At 43.8% G+C, this 27,520-nt stretch overlaps 1 protein-coding gene and 2 long non-coding RNA genes across 4 annotated transcripts; all 3 read left to right on the forward strand.

Annotated features, from left to right (window-relative positions):
• Nucleotides 1-4,781: 4,781 nt before the first annotated feature.
• LOC148841219 (uncharacterized) lies at nucleotides 4,782-9,617 on the forward strand. Its single transcript, XR_016094195.1, has 3 exons — nucleotides 4,782-5,075; nucleotides 6,401-6,439; nucleotides 9,584-9,617. It is a non-coding gene; the product is annotated as an uncharacterized LOC148841219 (long non-coding RNA).
• A 1,878-nt stretch (nucleotides 9,618-11,495) lies between these two features.
• LOC148841220 (uncharacterized) lies at nucleotides 11,496-15,585 on the forward strand. Its single transcript, XR_016094224.1, has 2 exons — nucleotides 11,496-12,297; nucleotides 13,625-15,585. It is a non-coding gene; the product is annotated as an uncharacterized LOC148841220 (long non-coding RNA).
• A 673-nt stretch (nucleotides 15,586-16,258) lies between these two features.
• Nucleotides 16,259-26,490, forward strand: rpia (ribose 5-phosphate isomerase A (ribose 5-phosphate epimerase)). 2 transcript variants are annotated; one of them, XM_088918994.1, is made up of 9 exons: nucleotides 16,259-16,506; nucleotides 18,570-18,630; nucleotides 18,859-18,911; nucleotides 19,135-19,194; nucleotides 19,466-19,530; nucleotides 21,655-21,723; nucleotides 21,817-21,958; nucleotides 23,404-23,503; nucleotides 24,336-26,490. In XM_088918994.1, the coding sequence occupies exons 1-9, from the start codon at nucleotides 16,318-16,320 to the stop codon at nucleotides 24,431-24,433; spliced, it is 837 nt and encodes a 278-aa protein (XP_088775120.1). In that variant the 5' UTR covers nucleotides 16,259-16,317; the 3' UTR covers nucleotides 24,434-26,490. The 2 variants fall into 2 exon arrangements, with proteins under 2 accessions (XP_088775120.1, XP_088775111.1); XM_088918985.1 differs by having other exon boundaries at nucleotides 16,260-16,506; nucleotides 18,856-18,911.
• The last annotated feature ends 1,030 nt before the right edge of the window (nucleotides 26,491-27,520 follow it).

Genomic DNA, 27,520 nt, shown 5'->3' on the forward strand with positions numbered 1-27,520 from the left:
TGGCAAGGGTAGAGATTCTGAGGGGAGGTTCCACATAAATACTACGACTGTCTATAGCTGACACCCACATACAGTATATGTTGTTGAACTTTACAGTGTTTAAATCAGAAGTTCTGTGAAACCCAGTTATCTTTACAGAATTGGAGATGATATTCCAACCTCAATCCCACACATTCTGCCAACACAAATATTGTTATGTCCTCACACCAGAATTTTCTTAGTTTGGGGATCCAGAAATTAATTGATACTGCAGGCAAAATGTAATGACTCCAGAGGAAATATGTACTTTTCCAGTAATGAATACAGTGACATTCTGCTTGCTGTTTAGAACATTTTATTTTCAAATCCCCCCGCTGCGCATTGCTTGAATTACATGGTAAAATGGAAATCCACTCCGTTTGCAGTCCAACGCTCAGGTGACGCCCTTCTCTGCCCAGGTGCAGCGGGACCAGGGTGCTGGAGCTCTGCTGAACACGCATGCAAACCACAGCCAGCAACACGGATGAGTCACGCCACAATCGCTCATTTATTCATCAACATGAATAACTTGGCTGCTTGTTAACCTTCAGGCTATGAAACAGCTTCCCTTGTCCTTGTGGCAGATTCTCGCCGTTGGGACCTGAGATAAGACCTGCAGTAAATGTCAAGAAATTCTCTTTAGACAACGGCTTTCCATGAGAGCACGAAGGCGGCTGTCTTGCTGGAACAGCAAGCCAGACGGGCCACTAATTTCACGTGCGCACAGGAAATCCTTCTTTACGCAAAGCGTTGTCAAAGCTCTCTATCTGGTTTTGACCAAGAAACTGCAGGAAGAGATCCTCAGATCAATTTTCTACTTGCAGCCAAGTGAGCATGATGGGGCTCTCTTGCATAACCATTCTTAATTTCTGCTCAGCCAGTATTTTAGTCAAGTACAGCCCTCCGAGCGTGACCTCAGCTTAGGCTCCCCACCAGCAGGAGCGATGCAACATGGTACAACCAAACCACCAGTTTATGACAGTCAATGCAGAGATTTCTGCAAAAGGATGGAAATACCAACTCTTGAAGAGACCACATGGCTGCTACATGTTTATTTACACATGAATCTGCCCTGGGAAAATATACCATAGGTTTGTACAGAAATGTCCCAGTAGGTTTTTACATTGAACTGGGACATTTCTATTGAAATATATATATTGTTACAAATGGAAGGTTACAAAAATGGTGAAAATCAGAGATTGACCAAGCGGTTAAGTAAAATAACCATTCATTACCCCCAACTTCTAAGTTATTTCTAGCAATATACCCGAGCGGCTGGTATAATTAGAGGCTCATGAATTCTTTGTTCTCCAGCACAACTTTGATGAGAGGAGTAATAATTCAGGCACAAATATGTATTACAATGACACAAGACACAGATTACACTATGCACAACAAAACATACAACACACAAGTTACTCTATGTACAAACAAGGTGTTTCAGAGGCCTAATAGTGTGGTCACCCAGAAAATCCCAGACTGTTGCTAAGCATTAAACCCATAATGCCTACAGAGCCCACATAAGAGATGAGCTGCCTTCTAACTAAATGCAATGTAACCTGCAGTTAAATCTCTCATCACCCCGGATGCCACAAAATAAATGGGAGCCTACAGTATATCTCTATCCATAAAATGCACCCGAAACAGGAAAGACGTTACTGAGGTATCTTTTACCTAGAAAACCCAAGTTCCCTAAAAACACAGAATAGCACGCTCTCTAACAAGATTTTACTGATTTTTTAAGATAGATACTTAGCTCTAGTCAGGTTTGGTTTTGATGATCATAAATTAGGGGCTCTAGCTTCAAGTCCCAACTCCTCCGAACTCCTCTCTCTCCACCTTGTGCTCTTCATGTGATCTTATATTGTGTGTTTCTGTACTGCTCCTTGACGATCATTAATCCACAATTTACCTGGGTGTACTAAGGTAATTTACAATTGCTTCTGCTCAAGGGGCCCCCCCAGACCTCAGCAAATTTCCTCTCGGCTTTGAAGTTAGGAGTGTTTACTCTTCCCAGTGTCACAAACCTGTCTGAAATCTAAGAGACACTTCAGTCACCTAAAGCTGTAACAATATATATATCAGTTTCAGGCTATTTTCAAAAGAGATGGAATGTGTGTTTATGAGAATGAGCAAATATTACTGTCACTGTGGGGATAAAGTGAGTCTTTACTGAGACAGTAACTCCTGACACAGACAATTGGGGGACTGTAAAATAAATGACTCTTTTAAATCCAAAAGTTTCAGATATTTGTTTTGGGTCTCTTCGCATCCTGTATAAGGTGTGGAACAGAAAATAACAATATAGCGAAAGGTTTGTCTCTGGAAGAGAATGGACTGGAATGAGCTTCAGTGGGTGGATTATCAAAAAACACGTGATTATTAAAAACCACAAAAAAATTGCACGGAAAAGTAGCATTTGTAGGATGTTCCATGTTGCAGTCATGTCTGTGTATTTGCAGGGATACACTGTGGACCACTAAACTTGAGAGCAGGTGTCTAGGCATCGTCTGGAGGAAGTTCTGAGCACGAAGTACACAACCCGCATGAGCTGAGGATCTGTCAACGAGCGGTAGACTGAGTGATTTCTACAGTGACCAGAACAGAAGACCGCCAAACTACTGGTAAAAGTAAGCAATGGACAGATAAGAACACAGTGCAGACATTGCAGTTTGATTTGTTTTTTTTATCTGTGTTGAAATCCCCTGGGGAGGAGAACCACAGATCATTTCAACTGATAGTGCTTAGTCATCATGGCGGCGTGGGTTCTTATCTATTGTCTTGCTGACAGCATGAAAACCTTTCCGATTAGGCCGCTCGACTTTATATTCGATGATTCCCAGAAGTATTTGCAATGCTTGACAGAAAACTAGTTAAAACTAGTTAAATTTTTGAAAAATACTACAGCTTATACAAGGGCAATGAACAAGGCTTGAGCAACAAAATGGCATTACTTTTGTTTTGTTAACTGTGCTCTGCTTCATCTTAAATTTGCTAATGTTCAGCTAAAGAGTATTATACATGCTGTCAAAATAGTTTACTATATCCAGCTTACAAGTTACTTGGATATTTAACTGTTAAAGAAAACCGTAGAATATAGACAGCAGGTAATTTTATTTTTAAAAATAAAACAGAAGCATGTATAAATTAAGCATTGCTGCTGGGTTCCAGGAAATCCCCAATATGGTTTATTGTAAGGCATGCACCTTTGCAACAGAGTGTGTCAGAGTTTCAGTATTTCTTTACAGGAGACTGTGTTGTAGCAGGAGATTATAAGGCCCAAGTGCGAAAAAAGTTGTTGAAGAGGGGAAAATTAAGCTTTCATTTTTCCCTAGTAATGACTTTTTTTCTATATACAGCACAGCAGTTGCCTAGTGTACTGAGAATGCGCTGAAAACAATTTAAAAAAGGAGCCAAGTCATAAGGGTATTCATTCATTGGTATGGTTTGGTAGTTCAGGGAGAAACACTGCAGACCTCAGCCCTCTGTCCTTGCAGTAAATTCCAGTCAAGTTTTGAAATGTCTGTCACATGTTTTGTGAGTTTTGTGAGTTTTCGCACACTGGTGTGGAAGTGTGCTGGGCAGCGAGGTGGGCAGGGGTCTGTCAGAGGGAGAGAAAATCAGTCCCACACGGCAGAGGACTGTCTCGGGGAGATGCTGTGCAGGATCACCTGCTTTCACCCAGTGATCCTAGAACAGCTAGAACCTGCCCTGGAGAGCAGCGCTATTCTCTGTTTGCTTGCAAAACAAGCCTGAATACCCCCGGAATACCACAAAAATGATAGATTAGTGCTGAATTAGAGTCCTATGCTCTAAACAGATACCCTGGCTTTTTTATGGGGTGAGGGCCAAATGGTCTCCTCTCATTTATAGCTGTTCTTATGTTCTTATGACCATCAGTGAAAAGGAACCATTTTCCTATTATTCCTATTGCAGGGAAAAAAAGATGATAAAACTTGCCTTTAAGTATTCATTATGTCATTGCACTACACAGACACCAGTTTTTATAATAAACCAGAAGGAACAGGTTTGAGTCATAGTCATTGGCGGGAAAAAGTGGCCATTTCTTTCAGGTCTGAATCACAGCAAGCAGCGTATCTCCAGAGAAGATCTTGAGGAAAACAAACAAGGAGGAAGAAGTTTTTTCACTCGCATCCGTATGTATCTGTTTTCAAACAGGAACCAGCTCATTTCTTTGGCCTCTTCTTTATCTTGAAATCAATATATGATTCTTAACTTTTGGAAACTATACAGAGAGTACTTTAATTCTGCGCTGGGCTTGCACAGTGTTCTAGCAGTGTGGGGAGAATCTTCCTTCGAAAGTAAACGCCTTTGTTGGCAACTACTTTTTATATCACAATTTATATATTCAATATTCTTATTTAGTTTTATGTTATATATTAGCATGGGTGCATTCCGTTATCAGCTGTATTCATATTGAGTAAAGATAAAAGCTTTTCGGTGGCTCTGTAACGGATTTCTTTACAGGGGGTGTGTTGAAAGCAGCAGGCAGTATTCACACAGCTCACAGCGGACTGCCGTATACAAGCTGTAGAAAGTCATGCTCAAGCTGAAGGAAAATGAGCTGTCTAAAGTGGAGACTGCAGTGGTGGGGTAATACAGGCAGGAGAATACGTCTATCAGCTTTGAGGCTGTTTCCGTCTTAACATGGGGACAAATTAAGTCACTGCACTTTACGTTTATCTTCTCAGTTTGGGGACAGAGCACTAATGCACTTTAAAGACAAAAGTATATCTTCATAGAAATTAGTGCTTTTTAATAATTTGTCTATGTACCGTAGATATCAAAGCTGTATCAGTCAATACCTGGATCATTAAATTAACGATGGATATAATTTTTTCAAAACATATGTATTGAACTGAAATTATTAAACACATTGCCTGTAATCAATATTTGCTAAGCTAATATGAATAGTGCATGCAATGATGAAGAGTGACCATGTCAACCACAAAGCCTTATTCTTAAACCCCGTATGTTCACAGGCAGCACCAGTATGAACAGAGTAAACTCACTTTGTATGTTTCTACTCTGTGCAGGTACGTAAGTATCCATCTTTTCAGGTTTCGTAAACCTATGATACTATATACAACATTACTTGCACTTACACAAATTTCCTTTTGATTTAGTGTATTGAACCACCCTGTTTGCATAGCCTGTGTCAATAACTATGAAAGCACTCAATGACAACTTGTTTGAAGGCCGCTATATAAAAACGAAATTGACTATTGAACTGGATCTCTGTCAGTCCACCCTGGTTCCAGTCTGGTCTGTGTCATCAGCCCACCCTGACCAGGGTGTCCTCAGTGGACCTGTATAAGTCGCCGAGCTGCCCCAGCGTTGGCTGGGCAGGAGTCAGCCAAGGCGTGCTGCCCTTACTGTGCCACGCCCACACCCAGCATGTGTCAGGTGCCAGTGAGCTGGCAGGGCTCCCCACTCTCCTGTCCGTGCAGACAGCTCTGAGCCCTCTTAGCTTGGCTGTGTGATTAAAATAGCAGCCAGCAGCCATATCACCCTACAACTCACAACTGGCAACCCACTTAAGCTAAGCAGGTGTGAGCCTGTTCAGTACCTGGATGGGAGACCTCCTGGGGAAAACTAAGATTGCTGCTGGAAGAGGTGTTAGTGGGGCCAGCAGGGGGCGCTCACCCTGCGGTCCGTGTGGGTCCTAATGCCCCAGTATAGTGACGGGGACACTATACTGTAAACAGGTGCCGTCCTTCAAATGAGACGTAAAACCAAGGTCCTGACTCTCTGTGGTCATTAAAAATCCCAGGGCGTTTCTCGAAAAGAGTACGGGTGTAACACTGGCATCCTGGCCAAATTTCCCATTGGCCCTTACCAATCATGGCCTCCTAATAATCCCCATCTATGAATTGGCTTCATTACTCTGCTCTCCTCCCCACTGAGAGCTGATGTGTGGTGAGCGTTCTGGTGCACCATGGCTGCCGTTGCATCATCCAGGTGGATGCTGCACATTGGTGGTGGTGGAGGGGAGTCCCCATTACCTGTAAAGCACTTTGAGAGGAGTGTCCAGAAAAGCGCTATATAAGTGTAAGCAATTATTATTATAATTATTATAAAATGCACATGGTTCCAACAGGGCCCATTTCAGAAAGCAGTGTGCGCGGTCCTCTTTACCCCTGTCATCCTGGTGAGCTGAGTTGGTTACCAGCTGGTGTTCAGCCAGTACTACAAACATTCTGTAGCGTTTTAATGAAGTTGTCGGTGTTAGTCTCATCTAGCTGCAGATCCTCCCTAAAATAATACTAATAAATGCAATAACCTGTTAGCTCAGGAAAACAAGCTTCCTGTTCAGTTTCAAACACACTTTATAATGTATTAATTGATGTTTCATTTGCAGGGATAGCTAAGACTCAAGGCCCACCTATAGACATGCCAGGTATGTATATTTCAGTTCCAGCATGATTCTGTCAGTAAAAAGAAATGCTGTATCTGTGCTGTGTGTGCAATGAGCTCCTCTGTGCTGAGTGTTTAAGTACTTTGGCCAACAATTTAATTAATTTATCAGCCCTTATTGTTGTGGGGAAATCTTCATCACAGGAGCAGGACAGTCTTGTGTAGATTTACTTTTTATTGAGCTCAATAAGTACAACAACGGGGTTTTAGTATTAAATGTGTAAAAATCTTCTTCATTTTAGAATTTCACAAAATGTGATAGCAAAGGCAGGGTCTGAACACATGTTCATGTTCATAGGCAGGGCCTTGTTACATTAGTGGATACATGCGGTTCTGGAGAGACAGCAAAGATAGAAGAGAGGGAGGTTTAGCACTACATGTAAAAAATAATGTCCAGGGTCGAGAACTAAAACTAGAGGAATCAAGGGTTTAAAAAACTATAGGCGTTAAAACCAAATTCAGATATTATCATAAAAAAAGTGTAAGTATTGGGGAAAATGAAGTTTTATTTCTGGGTATTTTTGTGCATATATTGTACGTGAAACCATGTTGAAACGCTAATGTTTTTGTGTTCAAGCCCCTCCAGTTTCAGATCGGCTTCAGTATTGGGATAAATTAACTAGTGTAAAGTTACTATTTGATTGCCTTATATGCAATGACTGCCTGAAGTCTGTGACCCATCGACATTATCTTGATATATTAATTTGAGATGCTTTGCCAAGCTTTAATGTCAGCCACGTTCTTGTTTATATGTTTTCCTGACTTAACTAACCTCTTCAACAAGTGAAATGAATGCTCAACAGGATTCAAATAAGGAGATTGACTTGGCCAAACTGCCTTGCTGCAGGGTGAATTAGGTATTTTTTGGACATAGACAGACAAAATGACACTACCTCCACCATGTTTCATGAATTAGGTGGTGCATACTGTAGCATCATTTGCAGTTGCTTTCTTTCTCCAAGCTTATGCGTTTCTGTCACTTTGATAAACTCAGATTTACCTTTATCTAGTCTGTCCATAAAACTGTTCCAGAACTGCTGTGGCTCAAGTTTTTACTTCTTTGCAAATTCGAATCTAGTCCTTGTGTTTTTAGTGCAGATAAGATGTTTCTTACAGAGCAACCCTTATAGTCCTCCCAACTCTTCTACGAACAGCGAGTTTAGATCATTTCACTGCACTCTGTGGATTGTCTGCAGTTTCTTTACCTTTACCTTCCTTTCTTCTTCACAGCTCTAATGATTTTCTGTCATTGACTGCTGTTGTCTTCCTCAGGTGACCTGATCTTTGCTGACTGCTTACTTTTCCAGTAGTTCCTTTCATTTTAAATTCATTCCATATTCTTGGTTTTGAGAAGCCCAGTTTCTCTGTGGTAATTCTAATTGGAATTTTCTTTGCTGCCATTTTCACAATTGCTTGTCTTTCTGTCACAGATCATGTTTTGGGTTTGCCTCTTGAGATTATGAGTTCCAAAGGCTAATATACAAGGATGTGCTGTACATTCACAGTTCTTTTATGTTTTCACAATTAACGCAACATGGAACACCTGAGTGGGGCAGCACAGTAATGCAGTGGTAAAGACAAATTTCCTTAATATACATCAAAAATGACAAATTTCAATTCGCTGTCTCAATACTTGCAGTTTTCATTGTGTCAACAAAATCAAGGAGGTACTGGATTTATAAAGAAAGAAACAATTGTCACTGGATATTTTCACTTCCTCACATACAGTAGACTGAGAAAACCCCTCTGTGGATATCAGGAACTGAAACAGAATAGTGCTTTCATATGTTGTTTGTCTGGGTCTGTCTGTATTGAGCGAGCAATCAAGACTGAAAGAGGAAAACCATCAGATCACTACTATCTGATGAATGGTTTTGAAGTATACTGTGAAACTGTACAAATCCAAAATAAAGGTCTATAATTATGAAGGAATGAGACAGGATAAATGTTGAATGAGTGAAGAATGGGTGGTAGCAGTTTACAGATGTCCTGCTTGAAGTACAGAACAGATTCCTTTCAAGAGTGCAACAGTAAGCACATCAATGGCTAGAGAACAGTGACCCAGAAGGTTTCAATAAACCAAAAAAAGGTGAAACAACGTACATTATTAACTGCTTAAAAAGAACAGATTTTAGTTACATAGAAAAGAGTAACTAAATAAAATACCAGCACAAGATATTACAAAGGCCAAAAAGAAAGCATAAGATAGATAAGATCACTCTATTGGCCATATACAATTTCTTGTATTAGGAATTTGTCTTTAGCATACCCCAACTTTCTCTCCATGAGACACACAGACACACAGACAGGGAGAGAAGCTATGGATGCTAAACATAATTAAATGTCATTTTCAGTATCAGTATCAAAAGCGACAAATAAAAGGAAGAAGTCTAGATTCAGAGAGAAAAATGTCTTCTTTCGGAAAACCCTTATCTAATATTAATCAAACATGCCAGAAGGGCTGAATGTCCTCTTCTTGTTATAACTTTTCTTATTTACTTATGAGAGCAGTAGAATTCAACTCAGGGCAGTGCTGTGCTCCTCACACTGTCTTCATAGTTGAAGTGATATTAGTCTCAATGGCTTTCAAACTTCACCATGCAATCTTAATGGTATACAGTACATTGACACATAAATAACTTACACTCTGCAGGGAGATTCAGATCTACTTAACAGCAACTGGAAATAATTTATGATGTGATTTAGATCCTCAGTCATCTCATGCAATGTCCTTTTGCTTGGAATATACTTGAGAAACGTCAGTGCAAATTAATCTTGGGTTTAAAAATCATCCAGGGACAGATGGATCAAACTCAGGGCAGGAAATGCTGAACATCTTGTGTTTTGGCAGGTTGGGATTAGGAGGGACAGTTGGACTTTAACAAAACTCTCTGAAAACTTGTGAATGAGAGCTTGAGCTGATCTGCTTGTCAAGGTATTTGATTCTTTGTGTGTACGACAGCAGCCTCATACTAGCCAGCCCAGGACCATGGAAACTACCTTTGAAAAAACAATAGTAATAACAAATAATGACTAGCCTGTCACCCATCTCTGCCCTGTGCCAGGTTTCAGGCGTGAAGTGTAATTTGTCTTTTTGCTCCGTTTTTAAATTTCGCACCATGCTCAGTCTGCCAGGGGGGAGAGGCCCGGGTGACCCTCACAGTCCCCCGAGCGAGCGCCTCCTGTCTCACAGTGTTCAAGAGCGGAGGAGGAGGGCAACAGGTCTGCCACTCCTGTGGGAAAGGCCAGCCTGAGTGCAGCAGGAACTTCTGGCTGATTGTGAGCGGAGACAACGTTACCCTGGTCATTCGGAATTTCACCGGCTCAGTCCAGGGGCAATACCACATTGAGCATGGAAGCAGCTCTATTGCTCTGAATCTGAAAGAACAAACCGGTGAGCACATTTTCTCTGTCGAGAGCACATTCTGCGTTTGTAAACTGCACAAATCATACTATTATAATATATATGTGAATGTATGTATATCAATATTGTAATAATACTACTGTAGTAGTTCAGGTGCGTAGCTGCGTCAGCATGTGTAGGCTGCAAAGGAACAAGTAATAGGTGTTTTTCCATCCTGAAAAGAGAAGAAAGGAAGCACAACGTTTCGGCTGTGGAGCCTTCTTCGGCTGTGATCTTGTTCCATAGCCGAAACGTTGTGTTTCCTTTCTTCTCTTTTCAGCATGGAATAAACCCGCTACTTGCTCCTAATACTACTAGAGTTTTATATAATACTATTATAGTATTAGTGTATACTAGTAGATTACTCTAGGTGCCCTCTGCCTGTTTCAGACTGCCCCAAGGAGACGAGCACAGCGCCAGGCGAGCTGAAAGGTAAGAGCCGCCATGTGAACTCCTGCACTGCTGGATTACTGCCGCTCTGGCCGGCGCACCAACAGCTAACATCTGAAAACGATAAGAAGGGTAATCAGTGCGTTCTGATAGTTCGTCCGAGAGGGTCGCTCATTTGTGATCTTGCGAGGAACCAGCAACGACGTTTGAAAAGAATCATGTGTTATGTGTTATTGTCTGGTTGTTTTGACTGTCCTTAGATTTTATTATTTTCGCAGGCTCGTGCGCCGATCACAAGTACTGTAAGTGTAAATTCATGTTCCCTCGATTCACATATGAACTCTGGAGCGATCGCTCCACCTTGTGGTGTGAAGAGGTCATTTTTTTCTTATTTGGTCATTTTTTTTCTTATTTTCGTTAGAGACGCAACCGTTTTCTCTATAGGGAAAGTCAGAATTAGTTTTAGCTGAAATGAAACGGAGATCATATTTAGCGTTAAGTACTCCTTATTAGTAGCAGAAAGTCTAGATTTTATCTTCTTGGCTGATATGAACTATAGTTTACTTTCTACTTTTGAAGGCTGAGCAGCTGAGGTCTGAACACACAGCAACTTGTTAGGAGCGGTTAGCACAGCATTACAAACCTGGAAAAAAACAACGTCAGGCAGTAGCTTTTCAGCACCAGACTTACAAAGACTTTACAAAGAGGAAAATAACACCTTCACAACACTGTGAACGTCCATCCATCCATTTTCACCATTTCCCGGTGAGGGTCGCGGTCACTGTGAAGGGGAGCTTTAAATATTTAGACATATACGGATTCTTAGGTGTTTTTGATTTCTCTGAACATGGACCTGATAGAATGTGGAAATCACCACACAGATTATTCTCTAAATTAATAATATAATACAATTTGGAAAAGCTCTGTGGAAACCTCATTTAGACCCAAAATGTGTGCTAGGGAAATCAATTCACCATGGAAGGAGCAAGTGACCATTTGGGTCAGATATCACTGCTAGAAGGGTGGAAAGAAGGATTTTTGTAAATTAAAATTGCTGACCCTCTACATGCAGAATTAAATCGTGATGTCGGGACTTGATTTACCCAATTCAATTTCAGGTTCTCTGACATTTGTGCTTCATACAGTACATCTACAGCAGTTCTCTTAAGAACCCTTAATCTTTCAGTCCACCTGGGTATGGAATTAATACCTCTGACATTTCATGAAACCAGTTTAGTTGTCTTACTCATCGTGCAGGCAAAGGCTATCCAACACAGGTAGATTACTCAACGCTGATAATCCTGCCAGGCGGATATTTTACTGTGCGTGTGCCTTCCATGAGGTTTACGATGATCCCAGAAGATCTTTAAACCACAGTGTTAGAATGTGGGGAACTAGGCTGTGAAGCAACAATAAAAATAAAAGTGAAAGGAACAGAAAGGAAGAAAAAAACACCCGAGTGCCCCCTGAGTGCCCCCTCTCCACACCCGGCTTGTGTTCTCCTGTGCTATATCAGCTGCTGACTTTCCTCTCTTTCTCACACCTGAAGAAGGCTCCACAGCCGAAACACTGTGTTTTTCTCTTCTACTATTTTCAGCACGAAATAAACCTTATCGCTATAGTATACTTTACGCTATAAATTGTTGCATTTTGTTGGGTTCTAACTCCTTCCCACACTGTCTGGGTGAAGAAAGTGGAAAGTCAGAAATACACTTTCCACTGCATAGCTCCTTCTAGTTCAGTACCACCCATTTGATATTTCACTTTTTTCTTTTTCTGCCTATCTGTAATAGTTGTGTTTGTCCATGTGATCACATTAGATTGAATTTGCCAGGAATCTCCCCTGATCTGAACTCTGTTTAGTGTTTTGCCTTGCTTGTGTGGTGTGAAAAATCAGAGGTCTCTGTCCCCTGTCCTAACCGGTACCTGTACACTGACAGATTCTGTTGCTGCTGCCCCGACTGCTCCAGGGTGGGCTGTGGTCCTGGTGCCTTTTGTGGTCCTGATGCAAGTGGGCTGGCTGTAGAGTGAGTCTGCACAGGAGTCTGGTGGGTATTTGATGTGCACTCATTGATACTGCAGCACTATACAGTATAGGAAGGGTACAGAGTGGTGTCCATACAAGGATTTTATATGACACTTACACACAGCAGTTTTTTAATGATTTTTCAGAACAGATCACTCCGAATAAATGAACTGCATTTTAATTTTGGAAAGAAGACCAGTCCAATTTAGGGATTGAAAGCAGATCCCTGGCACTGCAGGGCAGCTTGTCCCTTCCTCACTGACAGCACTGTCAGAGAGCAGACATGATGCCACATGTACAGCTGAATATGAATTGCAATTGTCACATGATCAGCTAAGTCTTTGCCATATTTTCATAAGAGATCATGCGCATTAAGCGCAATGAGCAGAGGCGGTTTAATGCAACACACACCAAGAGCCAGTTACTGTGAAGCCAGACCCTTTTGAATCCCACATGTCCAGAAATGGTGATTTTGCTGTATACTGCTGGTTTTAGGGTCTGAAGGAAACATTGTTTTAAACACTTGGCCGCCACATGCCAGTTACCGCTGTGATTCCTCCTGCTTAAAACCCCAAAATCCAGAAGGATGCAGTCTTCCAGGCTCATGGTCCAACTGTGTTTAACTGTGGGGTTAAAGGGGAACTGCAAGGCTGTTTTATACAATATTTCAGTGAAGCACTGATGAGTTAATTTCATCACAATTAAAGTAAAATGTATAGAGTAACTTGTAATACTGTACCTCAAATTGACAGCTGAAAAACATTGTAAACAAGCAAACTTGTGAATACATCTCTTCTAATCCAATAGAAATATCGCTCTCCATTTCGAGATGGTTTTGTAGACCAATACTACTAGTTAACTCTACATGCAGATCACATTGGAACACTCTGCAGTGAAATGTCTGCTGCACAACCTCTACTTATTCGCTCATACATAACATCACATTAGTCATTACGGAGACTAGTGAGCAGGAAGGACCACTTCACGTTGCAATTCATGGGCAATCAAATGCAAGTTTGCAACAACATGACAACTTGTAGTACTTTCACAAAGTTCATGCTTATTTCGAAATTTGTAATATTTTTCTACAACGTCAATGACGTTATTTTGTTACCAATGTTTAATAACTGGTCTGAGAATTAGGGATTGCAGTTCTCCTTTAAATATTCACTACTTAACACACTGCATGTGCAACAGAAAAGCATGGTAACTCTACTGTAGCATATACTGTACAGCTTTAGCCCCCATGCTGGTTTTTATAGTCCTCCTCACAATATGCTATAATCTTTGCATGTTGAGTACTGATGTGACGGTGTAGCCTAATCAGCTTTCCCATGCACTCACCCCAGGGTGGAGGGACAGTGTCTGCATGACAGATCATCTGTGCTGGACATTACTGGGACAAGATGAAGGACCCTCATTCTCTGCTTCATGCAATGGCTTTGGTTTGCATATGGATTTCTAGTAGTGCCTTGTATTCTTATTAGGCTATCCTGAACTCTATAAAGTGCTGGCAGTTTGCTCTTCATCACAGTTTTAAAATTTTCCTCCTCACTGTGGAGGTGGGGATTTAGTTCATCTCATCTCAGATCTCAGGTGCTGTCCATCATGTGTGGGAGCTGGAGACAGGAGGCTTTCTAAACCCAGTCACCCCTGGAGTTGCTCTAGGGGTTAACATTCACAGGCTACTGTGGCACAGTCTGTGCAGCTCCAACCCACTTTGGCTGCAGACACTCACAGGAGTGCGCTCAGCGGATTAGTAATGAAAACTCATGAGAATTTATTTGGAAAATTTAAGATGTTACTTAAATTGCAGTAAGGCTTTGCCCCACAAAACAAAGCATTTTTCATCAGCATAAGACCAGCTGAGAGACTGCCAAATGGGCTGAATGGTTTGCAATTTTTCTTAAGCAAGCAGGCCAGTCAGCTGATTTGGTTAATTTAATTGCCCCACCAGACCCTCTAGCGTGCTATGGACAGTCCCTCACACATTTAAATCATATAACCTATATTTATAATATACATGTTTATTCTGAAAATACAGATTGTATACATAAACATCTCAGAAGAAAACATCATGAAACATCTTCAATCAGTGACAGTCTCACTGCTGTGCCTGTACCAGGCCAGGAGTGGGCGCCAGCACCAGACTGGGCTGTGTGTCTTTGCAGTTTCTGTGTGGTTACAGGCTTGGACACACAGGTTGAGACAGGTCAGTGTAACAGCACAGGAGTCCATGGTCTGTGAGATCAGACCGGACCAGGACAGCAGAACAGGCTGAGCTCCCAGCTCCTGTGTGCAGGGTCACTGAATAGATGATCTGTACTGTCACAGATGAGAAAGTACCATGAACATACAGCATGATGACTAATTATTTCATTTAATCTTAGTGCCTATATGTTATGTATATACACATTGTGTATATACACATTATTACATAAATACTATATCAGTCAAATAAGTAGCTCAACAATTGCATAATGAGTTAGTTATAGTAAGTACTGTAAGTAAAACTGTGATGACATTTGCATTAGCTGTACTGTTGCACAGATCTGAGACACTGGGAGACAATACTTGGAAGCTGGCTAACCAGTCAGCTAAAAATAGTAAAAATAATGCTGTCCTAATTTCAAATGGACACACACACAAACATAATAACAAAAATAATGATGATGACAATGATGATGATGATGATGCCAAGCACATCTATCCAGGCAAGGTATGTATTGAGGGCTCGAGTTTCTAAGCTGGAGGGGGGCACAGGCAGATGTCTCAAGAGCAGGGGCTGTAACCCCTGAACACCAGGACTGCACTGCCTGGCACTGGCTGTGTGTTCTGTGCAAGAACTCCATCTGGCCAGCCAGTCCGCCAGCACCCCTCCGGCTGAGCTCACTGAACAAACGTCCCTTCCCCGTGTCTCTGTTCTGGGCTGTGATTAGACCAGGATATGTTTACAACGCTATTATAACTCAGCATGGGTGTTTCTTGGTCTTTATTCTTTTCTTTTATATTAGAATATAAAAACCTGGAACTTTAGATAATTTTATAAATTATTAGTAAACTGAGTTTCTGAGACATGGAGGCTTCAGAAACAGGTTTATTGACTCTTAATTGCTCTGCTTCTCCATACACCCCCATCCTGTGGAGATGGGTTCTGTTCCGACCCACTCCAGTCATTTTATTGCATTTTAAGAATATTTGGATATTTTGGAAAGAGTGTTTTTCTTGTTTCACCTGCTATGCCTGTAATAAACGCTGTGCATCTTACTGACAATAACATTATCAGCAACAATAAAATGTTCTGAAGAAAGTTGGCTATTTTCTGTGACCCCTGGAAATTTTAACATCGAGTTTTTTTTCCTTGATAACGTAGGTTTAAGGATTAACAATTGTTACCACTCTTTCCTCGTTCTATACACCACCTTACATGATAAATCAATGTCTCTGTGGTGCAACACAATAATGCTGGAAAAACAACAAACGTCTCCAACAAAGAATATAGTAGAACAGTGTTATAGGAGATAAGATTTATTTTACATTGTTTTAGAAAGCAATTGCATATAGAATGAAAGATTTTCTGCTAGAGTTTCCATTACCCCTGGGAACACAGATAAGAGTAGTGTAAATTCATAATGGAGAGAGTGAGCCACACTCTCCGTAAAGTTCTTGGCATTTTTTGGAACCTTCTTTTTTATAGAGGACGTCTAGGTTTTTTTAATTTACTTAATTCCATTCGAACTGAATGCAGCAAACCCGTAAATCTCAATTTACGGACTTCAAAATACGCAACCTGTTCGCGTACACTCATACAAGCAACATTTGACTCCGTACAAAAGAGTTAAATATGAACACAGTGCGTGCGGTATGCACTGCATTTTGGGAAGTGTAGTTCACATTGGGACCAACCCACTCGTAACTCGACTGTTCAGCAAATTTCAAAAACTACCATTACCGGCTCTGGTTGCGTCGCAGACAACTGCAGATTTTTTTTTTGCACGACTTCCTGAGGTAGTGGAGGCCGGCGAGGCAAGGGGGCTGGATTATGAGGTTACAAAGGGAAATCTGTGAGACTCTCGCAGCTGGCTTTCTGCGGAGGCCGGCGAGTCTTGGCAGGAAGATATTCGCCGAGGGACACGTGTTTTCGTGTAGGCGCTTCTGCTGCAGGAGGAGAACCATGGCTGAAAATGCGAAGAAGCTGGCTGGCTATGCTGCCGTGGACAATCACGTGCAGGTAAAGTCTGTGAATGACTCCGGTAATACCTGTGCATTTCTTCTAATTGACAGATCGCTGCAGGAGGGACGGGCGCTGTGTTTTAATGAAGTGCACAGCACTTAGCAGAGCTGTATACCCGAGGTTTAGCAGCGGCGCCTGTTATCGCTCTTTGCACAGAGCTGTTGCACGGTGTGGCTGTGCAGGATTGATCACTGTATAATTAAATTAACCCCCTCCTGAGTCACAAGACGTCGGCTCAGCTTGAGGGCTCAGAATTATATTTGCTGCATTGAGCCTATTGTGCCTCGTCATGGCGAAGAAAGCTCGTTATTGGAGTCTCCTTCGTGTCAATAAAATTTCGTAAGATAGTTTTGTTAATATATTAAACTTCATAAGTAAGTTTCTTTATCACGTACAACCTGGTCTTCCGTTCCAAATTAGGTTTCAGTCCTTAACGCTCATTTAGCAGTTAACAACATGATTCCGTAGTTTAACAGGATGATTAGCTTACTCTCCAGATGTCTGACCCGTAAAGTGGACCATTGTACAGCAGCAGCAGGTTTCGCAACAATGCAGTGTTTGCAGAAAGCAAATACAGTTTTTTTTTCCCTTCTGTTGCAGTGCGAGTTTGCAAAAAAAAAAGCACTACATTGTTTTTTAGCCCCGTACCTGTGTTTTAAAAGAGCACGTGTTCTGGCCCGCTGGAGCCCCTGGTCCGAGGGCAGGTGTCAGCTGAGCTGCAGACCCTGACGCAGCTGGGACTCTTCCCTGCGGCCAGCAGCAGCAGAATACACGCTCTCGTGCGCGCGGTATCTGGTTTTCGTCTCAGCCTTGTAGCCGATTACAGCAGAGCTCGGTCATTTCTGCGAGCCGCCCAATGTCCTACCAATACTGCATTTCTGTTTTTGTCACAGGGATGCATTTTCAAGCATTTTAAGTTAAGTTACTTAATAGACGATTTTGGGGACCAAATGCCATGTTTTTGAATGTAGTCACTGATCAGTAACATACTGCTACAAGAGAGAATCAATTAACTGTGCTTTTGCAATAAATACGGATAACATGCGTCATCCGAGTGGGAAAAGCGAGGTTTGTGCAGATTCGCTCTTCCAAAGGCCTGCATGGGAGCTCTGTTATCAGAGAGTGTCTCAGACTGGGTGGGGTTTGGATGCTGTAAACACACTGTTGTGGGGCAACATTTGTGGTGAGTTTTACCCACAACAGTTCTTCCTGTTTTTGATTACTAGACATACAGACAGATGCAATGCAAGAGCCACTTAATGCAAATGTTAATAATAATAATAATAATAATTTTGGCATTTAAATAGCATGTTTCATCTCAAAGTGCCTTACATAGGTGGGGCCCCTTTTCATTCACCACTGAAGTGCATTGTTCCCAGTCACCAGAGAGGTTCCACCTACTGGTCCACCGACACCACTTACAGCAGCATTCATAGATCGTGAGCACCTAATCAACAAACAAGCTCGATGGGCGAAATGTCCTCCCCTCATTTAAAATCTGTATTTTCTTCATCTTTTTAACCTGATTTTCCTTAGAGGTCTCCCATCCCAGTACTGACCAGGCCAAGCCCTGCTGGGCTCCTGAGCCCTGGTGAGATGGGGCTGCAGCGTAGTTTACAGTGGAGGTAGAAGGGGCTGTGGCAAGGGGGAAAAGGTTTTACAGCTCTAAATGTGAAAGGAAATGAATAAAGACAGCAGTTGCACGTAGCCACCTCCCCCCCCCTTGAAGAGTCGCCCCCTCTCTGTCGTGCCCAGCAGTTAGTGGTGCAGGCAGATGCTGCCCCCTGGAAGATCTTGCCTCCTAACTTCATCTTCACCTGCAGCTGGACTGAGACAGGAAATCCAGCCGTGTGACTGAGCTAGAAGTGCAGGTGTGAATGTGAGAGTCTGTGCTGGCCAGAGGAGACCTCTTCTTTAAACAGCTTCTGTCTGCTTGTCTGGAGCTCTGATGCAGTTAGTGAGCTGGTGTGTCCACACTTCAGGACATGCTTTAGATCAGAAAGGCACCAAGAGAAGCAAGAAACACGTGACCTTTCCCTCTTGTTGCTCTTCACCCTCAGAACAACCATGCTGTTGGTGTGGGCAGTGGCACCACTGTCGTCTACGCCGTGGACAGGCTGGGTGAGTGACGCTCTCCTTTTTTCCTTTACCTCCTGTTACCTTCCCCCTGTTGTCTGAAGCGGGAAGATTCCAGCTGCTCACACGTGGCTTGGAGCAGACTGTTCTTCTTCTTTGTCCTTTTACTGGCTGGGCAGTTGTTAAATGCTGGTGTTGCTCAGTTCTGGTGGGAACCTGTAAGGGCCAGTCTCAGGATGCTGACGGTTACTCTACTTGTGTGTTTTCCAGCAGAAAGAGTACGACAGGAGAAGCTGAACATCGTCTGTGTCCCAACATCCTTCCAGGTCAGTGTGTCGGCCTGCCCGTGATGGGGAGAGGGAGCGAGTTTAGCGAGAGTGTGAATTCCATAGTACCATAGTTTGAGAACCACTGCATTAGATAATTGCCTATGAAGTTAACAAGTTGTAAGTTTGTGCTCTGTGCAGCCTTGTGTGGAGATGGACCTGGATGCACCTGGAGATGGGGTTCCTCTAGCTCTGTCAACTCTTTTCTCTCTCCTGTTTTCAGGCCCGTCAGCTGATTCTACAGAATGGTTTGACCCTGACTGACCTTGACCGGCACCCTGAGGTACTTTTCACAGTGATAGGGGACAGCTGCACCACAGCAGGAACCAAAGAGAATCCTAAAACTCGTTTTAAAAGTTCACACACATCACAAGGCCGATCTGATATATGATCAGTGAAATAATTGACTTTGGTCACTCCTTTAGCATTCTTACAAGTTCCTAGTGTCCTAGCATCAACCTGAGTGCGCAGACAGCACGAGAGCCGATTCTGAGGTGATTGCACTGCGCGTCGCCTGTGGGTCCTGCGACTGTGACCGTGTCTGTCGTCCACAGCTGGACGTGGCGATCGATGGAGCGGATGAGGTCGATGCGGATCTCAACCTGATCAAGGGAGGCGGGTGAGAGGCTCTCGATGTGTACGGAAGGGCCTTGCGCACGTGCTTGCACATACTAGTGTGAACTCATAGGGGCTAAGAGCAACTCCTGGATTCATTAGGGGCTACATGGATGGAAAAGCAGCAAAAGAAAACCCAGCTCTCTCAAGCCATGGTTAGACCAAAAAGAGAATGCTGTCTTAATCGATCATAAAGCAAACAGTACACTCTAGAGAGCGGCCAGCTACCAGTTCTGTGAATCACATGGTGTACCAAAAGTGAGCGACTCTACAGACATACCTCATGTACAGGTAGTGGACAAAAAAAAATGGAGACGGCCATTGTAAAGTCATTTGATAAGGCATTGGGCCATCACGTGCTTCCAAAATGGCCTACATTCACTGTGGCAGAGAGTACGCCAGTGTCGGTAATTCTACAGGAGGGATGCAGCACCATTATTCCATGATAAAGTCAGTCGGATCACGCCAGGTTGATGAAGTTGGAAATGATGTCTCAGGTGCTCCAAAATATCTCATAAATGCTCAACTGGGTTCCAATCTGGTGACCGAGATGGCTATGACATATGGATAACATCAGAGTCAAGCTCATCAAACTACGGGATGGGGGCATCGTCATCCTGGAAGACACCTCTCCCAACAGCAAAGAAGTGCTGCAACATGGGATGAAGATAATCATTAAGCACCATTAAATATTATTTAGCATTGACCTTGATTTCTAAAGAAATGAGTGCACCCAAACTATGCCAAGAAACGGTGCCTGGTAACGTTATGGAAGCACCAGAACCTCTTGCTGTTGGAACCATGCACTCAGGGCTGTGGAGGTCTTTAGGTTGGTGGCACATGTGCACTTGTATGTTTGTCAAGATCAGGGTGACACATGATTCATCTGACCACACCACAGTTCTCAGCTGCTTGATAGTCTATTGCCCTTTGCCCCACAGGACCAGCAATCATTTCTTTGCTAGGTGTGCTGACCTTTCACACACTGCCACCCAACTATTGTATCCTGCTCTGTAGAGTAGTCAGCAGACAGAATTTGCAGTAGTTTCATATTTAGCTGCTCACCTGTTTTGTCTTGCGTTTCAAATTAATTTTAATAATGGATAACACAATACTAGAGTACATGCTTTTCCCCCCACTGTTGCCCTTTGATGATGATGTCTTTTCAGCTGAGTTCCATGGTGACATTACTTTAGACACTGTTGATCGTGAGACATCAGCAGTTGAATTGTCTTGGCCACTGAAGCTTCTGCCAGAAGCACCACAACAATCACAAGAAGTAACTGAGGCCTTCGCTAACCATAACTAGACCTGTCCAGCATTTTTACCCATGACCCTCGGCATGCTGGGATGTCATTAACTTCATTAACACGTGAGCCGCAGCTGTGTGGAAGCTCTTGTTTTCATATGTTCCGGATCCCTCATTTACCCAGGTGTTTCCATTTGTTTGTCCTCTACCTGTATGTGCCCTTCCGTTAGCCCCATGTACAGATTCCACCACTCTAGACATTACAGGGCTGTAGTAGCACCCCTCTGTCATTACTGGGTAATCTCTTACAGCTTGAACTCCCAACTTTCCTATCGGGCAATACTACTGAGACACTGGCATGACAGTGTAGGATATTATTGTTACTCACCAAGTGTGTTTTTTTCCCTCATGCTAAGGTACTGTAAGTGCACTGGCTATCTGGCCTGTTGTCAGGAGTGATCCACTGTCCTTATAGGCCACTGCAAATAAATGTTTATACATCTTATGAATCTCAGTCGCAGAAAAAACACATATTGCTCAATAGTGGTCATATTTACTCAATGTTAGGTGGTTAGAGAATATTTACGGAATCGGCAGTTCATGTCAAGTAAAAAAAATGTGACCCCAGTGAATAAAAGAGAGCACAAACATCAGTAAATTAATCAGAATTAAACCAAACGTTCCACTGAGAAGTAGCAGTTGTCAAATGTTAAATGATAGTTTTTCTAGCAGTTGGGAATTTTATTCTTGGAATTTGTGATTATTGGAGTTGCTGGGATATAAAGCTGGTGAAGGACCCTTCTGTTCTCCACATGTTCCCTGTCCTCTGGGCTTCTGCTTCTGTAGAGTGTTTCCATGTGGTCTCCTTCCTTCCTGCAGGGGCTGTCTGACTCAGGAGAAGATTGTCGCTGGTTGTGCCAAACGTTTCATTGTCATCGCTGACTACAGGTTTGCTCTGTTCCTTTCAGAGTCTTTCCAAAGACAGTTTTGAGCTGCAGAGTTGACTGCTGTCTCCTCTCCTTCCCCCCCCCCCCCCCGCAGGAAGGACTCCAACACCTTGGGGCAGCAGTGGAAGAGAGGGGTTCCAGTTGAGGTCATCCCCATGGCTCATGTGCCTGTTGCCAAGGAGATAGAGCGGAGGTTTGGGGGCGTGGCAGAGCTTCGCATGGCTGTCAGTAAAGCGGTAAGGAAAAATGAACTTCCTGTATAGAGCACAGAGTCACAGGGAACACTGTTGTCACACAGTCGTCGAGGAACAGACAGGGAGCGCAGCGCCGTCGCACAGTCGCAGCGAGACAGGCGGGAGCGCGGCGCCGTCGCACAGTCGCAGCGAGACAGGCGGGAGCGCGGCGCCGTCGCACAGTCGCAGCGAGACAGGCGGGAGCGCGGCGCCGTCGCACAGTCTCAGCGAGATAGGCGGGAGCGCGGCGCCGTCGCACAGTCTCAGGGAGACAGGCGGGAACGCGGCGCCGTCGCACAGTCTCAGGGAGACAGGCGGGAACGCGGCGCCGTCGCACAGTCTCAGGGAGACAGGCGGGAACGCGGCGCCGTCGCACAGTCTCAGGGAGACAGGCGGGAACGCGGCGCCGTCGCACAGTCTCAGGGAGACAGGCGGGAACGCGGCGCCGTCGCACAGTCTCAGGGAGACAGGCGGGAACGCGGCGCCGTCGCACAGTCTCAGGGAGACAGGCGGGAACGCGGCGCCGTCGCACAGTCTCAGGGAGACAGGCGGGAACGCAGTGCGTCGCGCAGTCACCGAGAGACAGACGGGGAACTGTGCTCAGATACTGTGCAATTACACAGTTACTGAGAGACAGATGATGAATGCAGTGGTTTCTGATATCTTGGCCAAGTATATCATGGGTGTGATGTAGATGCCCATGCAGAAGGCTAGTTTTGGAACTATGGTCATGGAAGGGTCATTTCAATAATCTAGGACTCTGTAACACGTGTGACAGATACCTGGGTCTTAACAATACTCAGAATGTGGTTTTAGACAGTGCTGATGAATTTGTTTTCAATAAACAAATAGCAAATGTTTTTTTTTAATCCTATTGTGTTTATGGGGTGCTATTTTTTTACAGTGAGCTCTGTCTCCAATTTTTGGCAAAGTAATGTAAATAATTCTTAATATAGTCAATTTTATTCATGTATTTTAGTTAAAGAGGAAGTTGTCATTTAGTAATCCGCTTCAGACCGGCAGCTCCTCAGCCTTCCTGCTGCTTCTGTTGTCTTCAGCTGTGATAATGTCTGTCGGGTGATTAGAATAAGTGACTCAGATCAGGTGTACTTTCAATGGCAGACACGTATTCTAACACTGCCGAGACCATTTTGGATATTCAAATATGTGCCTGGCTTCAGCCTCTAAAGCTTATTCAGTTGTTTCTTAAAAGGAGATGGTATATCAGCTTCAATAACATGGCTGTGTTTTTAGTTCCAGACTCCCACAACCCTCTGAATAAAGAAATGCCTCCTGTTGTCAGATTTAAATGCACTTCCCTGTAGTTTCCACTGGTTCGTGTTTCACAGTTCATTCGAAGAAATCCGCTGGGGTGACACTGTCAATGTCTTTGGGACTAAATTGCTTTGCACTTGGGTCTTTATTTGTGTGGCTTGTCCCTCCTTTAGGGCCCAGTGGTGACGGACAACAGCAACTTCATCTTGGACTGGAAGTTCGATCGGGATCACAACTGGAAGGAGGTGAACACGGCCATCAAGATGATTCCAGGTAGGGTCCCCCGGCCCCCTCTCGCAGTCTGGGTCATGGGAGAACAGGTCCAGATGTGACGAGGAGGTTAGGAGGTTCAGCGGTTCTGTTCGGATGCTGGCCACCCGATTCAGGGACCTTGCCCAGCTGTAGTTTGAGGAGTCCTGGCCATTGCTTTTCCTCAGAATGAGAACCAGGTTTAACACACTCTGGCCTGACACAGTCTGAGAAACTGGAAAGAAGAAACAACCCAGAGGAGGCCATTCAGACCATCTCGCTCAGTTGGTTGTTAGTTGATCCAGGGATCTCACCCAGCCATTTCTTAAAAGAAGCAAGGATATCAGCTTCAACGCTATCGCTGGGTAACTTGTTCCAGACTCACACAACTGCTTGTGTCTCCTTTTCTCAGGTTTGGTTTCAGAGTCACTTCACCCACATGGCCATGCTCTGTGTAAACTGAAATCCAGTTTAAGTGTTATCCCTGGGTTTCTAAGAACAGGGCTAAAACAGGGGCCAGTCTTTTGTGTGTAACTGGGTCTCTGTTGGAGTTTTTCTGGAAGAAGGACTTTATACTGCTTTTCCTGTTCCACTCTTTCTCACTGCGCAGTAGTATCCAGGCTACGCTCATAAGAACGTTAAAAGGTGACCAACAGGAGGAGACCCTTGGCCCACTAGCTCATTTGATTCAAGAGGATAGTTATTATTCCACATCTCATCTCTCTTTGAAAGATTAGCAACTTCACAATTACATTTTCAAATACTGGGGGACAAACTTTGTCAGTCTGTACTGGGGGGTGTGGTGCTGCACTGCCACCCTGTGGCAGGGCTGATGTTTCCCTCTGCTGTGTTTCAGGCGTGGTGGAGACAGGGCTGTTCATCGGCATGGCGGCACGCGTGTATTTTGGAATGCAGGACGGCTCTGTGAAGATAAAAGACTCGCCGCACCACTAAGAGGCACACAGATGGCGCAGCGCCCGCTGTCTCAGCCCACAGCTCACCTGAAGTGCCTATCTGGACCAGTCAGTCTGCCCTCCAGCTCCACATCGCCAGCGAACTTCTCAAGACCGGCTGCATGGCCTCCTCTTGTTTGGACTTGTTCTTATGGTCGGGCGGTTGCCTTCTTTTTCTTCTTTTTCTTTGCAGCAGAGTCCTGAGAGATGTCTCGGGACAATATCTAGCACTCTGAAGTGGCCTTGTTCTCCACATCTCAGTGGTTGCCAGTTGGTGGTCTCTTAGCTGGTCTACCCAGTGCCTGCACTCTTCTGTGAAGAGGAGGGGCATCTGTGATCTGTGACCTCAGCTCCACAGGTTTAGCCTATGTCAGTTTTGCCTTACTTTCCAGCTCTCAGATGTGAACTTAAGCATTACAGCTGGAACTCTCCCCGGTCACTGGCAGGGGTACAGAGGTGTGCCACTCTGGCCCCTCTCACTTTATATTGCTTGGGCACAGAGGTCCCTAATGTTCTTGAAATCTTGGTTCAGATGCACTTTTTGTTTAAATTTTTTTCACTATTCCCAAAGTTTCACATATGCACGTAAATCTGTATTTCTTCGTCTTTTCTGTGCCTTGTCGTAGTTGTAGACTGTAGTGATAAGACTGTCCCTTTAAGTGCTTCTCTACTTTTTCACACAGCTGCAGCTACTCCCAGCCAGTGTGATCTCTGTATGTGTGCAGTATAAAACGCTTAACTTGTGCCTCCGGTTGATGTCCATGTTAGCTCTGGCTGCAGCCCTTCTCAAAGTCTGTTGAAAACCAGATAAAGAATGCTTCTTAGTAACCTTACTGTCATTTGCAGGCTAGGATTCGTGTATCTGCAACACGTTATCCTCAAGGTCACAGGGATCCCTGTGTGGCAAAACAAAAGTTGTTTAAATGTTCTTCCTGTTGTACAGCAGTGTAAATATATGCACTGTAATTTTCTATGCCCAAGGGGAGGAAGTTCCTTAAACCTGAAATCCAGTAAAGTTTACGTTAAAAATAACTTGGTATATTAATGTCGTAACCCTTCTGTTAATAATTTGTTCTGGCCTGAAATCATTCCTTTTTTGTTGACCAATTCAATCCCCAAACAAACTTTGCACTGGACCTAAAGGTTAAGGAAACCTGCCTGTACAAAATACCAAATGCATGTACTTTGAATGTATACTTGTACTGAATACTGTTTTGTTGATGAGCCGGTTATGTGCTGTGCCTAATAGTGTTGTCCTTGTAGAGCACTGTGGGAGTGGCCTTGTCTTGAGTGCTCTGAAGTCTGGTTCACACAGCAGTGTGATAAGACCTGGTCCTGATAAAACCAGCCTTCAGAGTCTGAGGTGCGAGGTGTGGTAGAGAGGCAGTCGTAGGGGTTGCACACAGACCTGGCAGCATGACCCTGAGCTTCAGTATTCTCCCATCCAGAACAGCAGTCATGCTGACAAGGACTGAACCAGCCCTGTATCGACCAGCATGCACAGCAGCAGAGTGTAATCAGCCTGCTGAGTAATGTTCAGAAGTATGCTGGAGCTTCACAGGAGCAAGAGCGCATAGAACACAGCTCATTCTTATTCCTGGACATTTTTGGGCTGAAATCTGTAAATTGACTTGCTACCAGCGTTTGCTAAACTAGAAAATAAACTTGTGGTTTGGATGGAGGCCTTTTCTTGCCACCTTGGTTTCGTAGTTGTCTCCACCTACAAAACCGCATGTCTCCAAGAGCATTTTCTCTCTGTCCCAGAATTCTCTAACTTCCTCTCAGGCCACAAGAGGACAGGGTGGTAAGATTACTTTGGGCACATTGCCCTGGCAGCGCTGAACTGGCCTTGTTCTGGAAATCCTGATTGCTGTTCTGTGACGGCACTGGGAAATAGTTTTACCATATCAAGTTCACAGAAAGCTGGTTTGGGAAGCTGGTGGTTGAAGTGGTTTTAAGTTTCAGAGCATGAGTTTAGTTGTATGCCGCCAGTTCAACTTGCTGTGAAGTATGAGATCTCTGCAGTGGGCTACAATAAAGGACTCTTAACTGTGCGAACCTTTGTCTTCAACTTTCTCTTGATTTTTGTTCTACATTTTCTACAAGTGAAAGTTTGGAATGACTGACTTTAGCCAGGTTCTTTACTTCGTGTGCGTACCTGTGTATATAACTGCAGAAAAACAAGTAAAGGTTTATTCCATGCTGAAAAGGGAAAAGAAACAACATTTTGGCTTTGGAGCCTTCTTCAGCCTTCTCTGACGCACCTACTTATTTGTGTATTAACTGTCCTGTCTTGTCTGACACGGTGTTGCTTGTGGGTTGGTGGAAGAGGTGGTGATGAGGAGGGGGGATGCAAGCTCTTGCTGTGCCTGGCTGGCACTAGTGGGGGCAGTAAAGACCACTGATAAAATGTAGCTGCTAGATGGTTTTAAATGAAAAATCGTTAAGTATTATAGGATTATTTAAACTCGGTGCCCTCACAGGGGGGTAAGGAAGTGGAGACAGACTCCTCTGACCCACCCACCTTTCAGTCTGTTATTTTATAACACAGGGAACGGCGCCCTGCTATGGGTTCACCTCTGACCGGAGGAAAGACGCATCCCTGACCAACAGTGCCGCGTGTCTCCAAGCACTTGGGTGTCCACAGGGGGCGCTGTGTTGCTGTGAACCAGGGTAACCCTGGCTGACTAGTCTCACCCCAGCTTCAGCCAAGCTCAGATCTACTTGGTCTGGCAGTGGTAGTAGACGCTGGAAGCAATGGAACATGTGAGTAGAGTAAAATGAGTAATTGCTAATGCTCTGCTCACTTCTCATTGGATTAAATTAATGAATGGCACCTCATTGCTGTGCAATGTAGGTTTGTTTCAGCCTGACCTCTCCTCTGGATGGAGTAAGAGCATGAGATACTTGCTCCTCCAATTTAACCTTCAGTCACCAGCAGAGGGTACTGCAGGGTAACTTTTTGACTGGAGCAGTGTCTCCTGTCATGTTTAATAAAACTAGACTGGAACAGAGAAAGAACTAGAGATGTTATTTCTAGACATCTAACTCATAATGCCTTCTTGCAAAAGTCAGCTAGCTAAATGGG

The sequence above is a fragment of the Atractosteus spatula genome, chromosome 1, assembly GCF_055471065.1.
Source record: "Atractosteus spatula isolate fAtrSpa1 chromosome 1, fAtrSpa1.hap1, whole genome shotgun sequence".
Classification (NCBI taxonomy): domain Eukaryota; kingdom Metazoa; phylum Chordata; class Actinopteri; order Semionotiformes; family Lepisosteidae; genus Atractosteus; species Atractosteus spatula.

Coding starts and splice junctions, on each gene's coding strand:
- rpia (XM_088918985.1), top strand. CDS start 16,318: ATGAGGTTACAAAGGGAAATCTGTGAGACTCTCGCAGCTGGCTTTCTG. Junction 16,507..18,569: donor CCGTGGACAATCACGTGCAG/GTAAAGTCTGTG, acceptor CTTCACCCTCAG/AACAACCATGCTGTTGGTGT. Junction 21,724..21,816: donor ATTGTCATCGCTGACTACAG/GTTTGCTCTGTT, acceptor CCCCCCCCGCAG/GAAGGACTCCAACACCTTGG.